General features: G+C 49.4%; 1 protein-coding gene across 1 annotated transcript in view; it reads left to right on the top strand.

Annotated features, from left to right (window-relative positions):
• Itih3 (inter-alpha-trypsin inhibitor heavy chain 3) overlaps positions 1-5,066 on the top strand; it is a 13,806-nt gene that overhangs the window by 4,383 nt on the left and 4,357 nt on the right. Inside the window, exons 9-15 of the mRNA XM_013030722.1 lie at positions 390-558; positions 780-905; positions 1,188-1,369; positions 2,857-3,042; positions 3,187-3,326; positions 3,849-4,003; positions 4,594-4,663. Coding sequence (XP_012886176.1) covers positions 390-558; positions 780-905; positions 1,188-1,369; positions 2,857-3,042; positions 3,187-3,326; positions 3,849-4,003; positions 4,594-4,663 — 1,028 coding nt within the window. The remainder of the gene's footprint in view (positions 1-389; positions 559-779; positions 906-1,187; positions 1,370-2,856; positions 3,043-3,186; positions 3,327-3,848; positions 4,004-4,593; positions 4,664-5,066) is intronic.

Genomic DNA, 5,066 nt, shown 5'->3' with positions numbered 1-5,066 from the left:
ACTCTACCACTTGAGCCACAGTGCCACTTCCAGTTTTCTGAGTGGCTAATTGGAGATGAGAGTCTCACGGCCTTTCCTGCCTGGGCCGGCTTTGAACCTCGACCCTTAGATCTCAGTCTCCTGAATAGCTAGGATTGCAGACGTGAGCCACCATGCCTGGCATGGATTTTTTTTCTCCTCACACTGAAAATGCTGGTACTTCTGGTGAAAGAGGAGGAAGCGAACAAGGCATCAGAAGGATCAAAGTTTCTTCCCACTTTTGTAGAGAGTCTCAGGCAGCACTGGTCTGCTTGAGGAGACCAGCAGAGCCCCCGTTGCCAGCCTAGGTGGGAAAGAGACTTTACCTGCTGCTGCTTTGGCTCTCAGGTTCTTGTCCATATTATCCTTAGACCAAGGATGCCCTTCTCAAAATCTTAGAGGATATGAGAGAGGAAGACTTCTTGAATTTCATCCTGTTCAGTGGAGATGTGACCACTTGGAAAGACCACTTAATCCAAGCCACTCCAGAGAACCTGAAGGAGGCCAAGACATTTGTGAAGAACATTCATGACCAGGGAAGTAAGAACAGAGGGAAGAGCAGACACTACCCTTCAGTCGCCCCCTCTCCACAGGCAGCCTGTCTCCCTCCTCAATTATGTGCCAGTTCTATACATATGTACATACTAGCAAATACAGGCAGATGGGGACTTAGGCACATGAGCAAGACCTGTTGTCTACTCTGACATCCTTATATCCTGAGGACCCCCTCCCACAGTGCTGCCTTTCTGTCTCTGTCACAGTGACCAACATCAATGATGGACTGCTGAGAGGTATCAGTATGCTGAACACAGGCCAGGAAGAACACCTTGTCCCTGAGCGGAGCACCTCCATTCTCATCATGTTGACTGATGGTGATGCTAACGTCGGTGAGTGGGGAGGCAGTTCTGAACCACACTGAGGGTCTGGTTGCTACCCTGGCTGCCTTCCTAGCTCTGAAGCTGGCTCACTGCAAGATTTCAAGCAGTTCTTCCCAGAGGGTCCTACTTCCTGTGAGCCCCTGCAGGACAGGGTCCTGCCCTCTGCCCCCACTAACAATCTGCACTAGCTGCCCTGGCAAGAGCTTGGTGCCAACTCCACCAGCTGTGCATGTGCAGGAGTTGGACTTCCCTAGACAATCCCCAGCACAAATACTCCCTGCTCTTCTGTAGGAGAGAGCAGACCTGAAAAGATCCAGGAGAATGTACGGAATGCTATTGGAGGCAAATTCCCCTTGTATAACCTGGGCTTTGGCAACAACTTGAACTATAATTTCCTGGAGAGGATGGCCCTGGAGAACCGTGGACTTGCTCGGCATATTTATGAAGACTCTGATGCTCACTTGCAGTTGCAGGTACACCTTGCTCTGTGCACTTCCAGGAATGAGGAGCTCACTGCTTCTTCAGGCAGCTAGACCACTGTGTAATAGCTTGAGGCGTTAGAAAGATTTGGGGTTTCGAAAGACTTAGAGTGGAAATCTACCTCTGGCTGCCTCTTGTTACGATTTAGTCCTTGTACTACACAGAACAGACTTGTTTCCTCGGTAGGGTTGCCAGGGTTAAGTACATGACAGTTCGATAAATATGAAATCCTTATAAGCAATATTGCATAAGATATTGAATTAGTTTACGAATTCTGCCACATTACCAGGGACTGGGTGGGTTAAATAACAGGAATCACTGTCTCACTATTCTGGAGGTTGCAAGTCCAAGTTCAAGATCAAGATGTTGGTGGGTTGCTTCCCCTCTGAGGGTGGGGACCTTCTTGGCTTGTCCATGGCGTCTTCGCCCTGTGCCGTCTGTCATTCCTCATTGTGTGACTGTATTCAGTTTCCCTCTTATATAAGGCTACAAGTCATACTGGATCAGGGCCCACCTTAATGACCTCACTGGATTATCTTTGTAAAAATTCTACCTCCAAATACGGTCACATTTGGAGGAGCTGAGGATTAGGACAACAACAGACACTTTAGGAATGCAGTACACAATTCAACCCATAACAGACATATTTACACTTAAAAAAAATTTGTTTTGGGGGGGGGGTGCCAGTGGCTCATGCTGTAATACTAGCTACCCAGGAGGCTGAGATCTGAGGACCACAGTTCAAAGCCAGCCCAGGCAGGAAAGTCTGTGAGACTCTTATCTCTAATTAACCACAGCTCAAGGGGTAGAGTGCTAGTCTTGAGCAAAAAGGAGTGCAGGACCAGCACCCAGGTCCAGATTCAAGCCTCAGGCCAAAAAAAAAAAAAAGCTTTTTAAAAAGCTGATATTAAAACTTAAATATGCCTGTTCTTTTGATCTTTTTGGGGGGGCGGGGGGAGTTCGTGGGGCTTGAATTCTGGGCCTGGGCGCTGTCCCTCAGCTCTTCAGCTCAAGGCTAGTGCTCTACCACTTGAGCCACAGCGCCACTTCCGGCTTTTTTTTTTTTTTGCTTATGTGGTGCTGAGGAATCGAACCCAGGGCCTCATGCATGCGAGGCAAGCGCTCTACCACTGAGCCACCTTCCCAGCCCCTTCTTTTGATCTGTTTCCCTAGACAGGAAACAGTATCTCCACCTCTGCAAGTGGGCCCTTATGCCTTCCTCCTCTCTGTCCAACTCAGATCCCCAGGATTTTTATCCCTTTCTTTTCTTCTTCTTGTTACTTCAACAATCATTTCTCAAATATTTTTATAAAACTCTGCCAAGAACTCTGTCTTATTATAGTCTTCCTACAGAGATAGGTCAGGAAAAACTTCCCTAGAATGAAGGGCACTGTTAGGGCTGTGCTGAAGAGTCAGGAGGTAGTACTACCCAGACCCGAGGCTTTGACTGAGATGACCAGATCTCTAATCTGAACTCCAGGGCTTCTATGATGAGGTGGCTAACCCGCTGCTGACAGGCGTGGAGGTGGAATATCCTGAGAATGCCATACTGGACCTCACCCAGAACAGTTACCATCACTTCTATGACGGCTCTGAAATCGTGGTAGCTGGACGTCTGGTGGATGAGAATATTAACAGCTTTAAGGCAGATGTGAAGGGCCATGGGGTAAGAGAACTGGGCCTGGGGAATGAAAAGCCCGCCTAATAAGCCCTAACCTTCAGGCATCATGATGGTCCAGTAGTGGCAGCCCCTGATTCTGGCCCACCGAGACCCAGACGCTAACCATTGTCTGTCCCCACTCCTGCCTAGGCTATCAATGACCTGACCTTCACAGAGGAGGTGGATATGAAGGAGATGGAGGAGGCCTTGAAGGAACAAGACTACATTTTTGGGAACTACATCGAAAGGCTCTGGGCCTATCTCACCATTGAGCAGCTACTGGAGAAAAGGTGACCTGGCTCACCTCTCGCATTGCAGGGCCTTACCCTGGGTACCTGGCTCTGCCAGCACCACACCTGTACCTGCCTTTGTGCTGGTGTGCTCTGAGGGAAGCCAAGAGGAATAAGGCTTGGCCACACCCAAGGGAAGGGAACCTCCACACCCATCCTTACTGCTCTACTATGTTCTTGGCTCAGCCAAAGAAATGCTTATCTGTATCCCAATACAGAAAAGCTCCCAGCATAGAATCTCGCACATGCTGGGCACCAGGCACATAGATACTATCATGAACAATTGTTGAACATCTATTTCAAGCCCTTTATATCCTAGAGGTGGGGAAATAAGGCCAGAGAGGAAACAGAGTTTATCTATATGTCCCAGGGAGCTGGTGGTGATCCAGTCTTTTCTGAGCCTCAATCTGGAGCCCCAGCAACAAGGAGCTACCTCTAGGGATCTTGTACTGTTTGAGAAGCTAGTACAGGGAGGGCAGGGATGTTTTGTGTAAACTCTCTTTGAGCAGTCTATCCTCACAGCAAGAAGGCCCATGGTGATGAGAAGGAGAACCTCACAGCTCAGGCCCTGGAACTGTCTCTCAAGTACCACTTTGTGACTCCACTGACATCGATGGTGGTGACCAAGCCTGAGGACAATGAGGATCAGACAGCCATTGCAGACAAGCCTGGGGAAGGTAGGAATAGAGACACTGAGCCTTGGGTGCCCAGCAGAGCAGGTGGCCAGGCTGGGGAGACCACACCTCCAGAAGCGGGACATGTCCAAGAGCATTAGAAGGAAAGTTGGCCAAAGGATAGGGAAGGGAGCGTGCCAGCAGTGAAACAGTCAGCAATGATTGGGGTGTAGGGTGAACAGGAACCTCTGGAGTCCCTCAGGGAAGATGAGCTCATATGGTACACTCTTGAAGGGCATTTTAAGGAAGTGATTTTAGTTGCAATATCAGAAGGGTTTTGTTAGGCAAGAAGAAGCACTTCCAACTGAAAGTTATGCCTGGAGAAGTCTACTGGGTACCTTGAGAGCTGGACACAGAGACCAAGTCTGTATAACCAGGCCTCCAGATTGTACTCAGCAAGGGGAGAGGGTCTCAATGCCTGGTTGTGCAGGGGGGAGGGGGAGTTGGACACAAAGAGGCATGGGAGGTGAAGAAGTGGTCCAGGCAGCAGGCTCTGAGCCCTGCTTGGGCCATTCTCATTGGCTACAATATTCCTGACTAGTGACCTATGTCTTCTAACATACTTTTCCTCTTCCTTCCTTCCTTCCTTCCAGGTACAGAAGTTAAGCTGCAGAGAGAGGCCAACTGGGCATTGTGGGAGAACTATGGAACAGAACTAAGGGGGCATTTCCAAGCATGCAGGGGTCACCAAAGTGGGGACAAGGGGAGCTCAACACATCTGGACTTGGGTCTAGCTCTGTTACTGCCAAAAATGGGCTACATGACTCTCTGAGCCTGAGTACTCATCAGTTGCTTGGAAGAGGGCTTTCCCTGTCCAAGGAGGGACAATCAGTATGACAGTATCCTTTGGCCTGCAAAAAGAAATGATTATCTGTGAGGCACTTATTTTGGGGGGTCCAATCGTGGGGCCTGAACTCTGGGCCTGGGCGCTGTCCCTCAGCTCTTCAGCTCAAGGCTAGTGCTCTAACATTTGAGCCACAGCACCACTTCTGGCTTTTTCTGCTTATGTGGTGCTGAGGAATCGAACCCAGGGCCTCATGCATGCAAGGCAAGCACTCTACCACTG

This window comes from Dipodomys ordii, unplaced genomic scaffold, assembly GCF_000151885.1.
Source record: "Dipodomys ordii isolate 6190 unplaced genomic scaffold, Dord_2.0 Scaffold132, whole genome shotgun sequence".
Taxonomy (NCBI): Eukaryota; Metazoa; Chordata; class Mammalia; order Rodentia; family Heteromyidae; genus Dipodomys; species Dipodomys ordii.
This window is presented reverse-complemented; position numbering and strand designations above follow the sequence as displayed.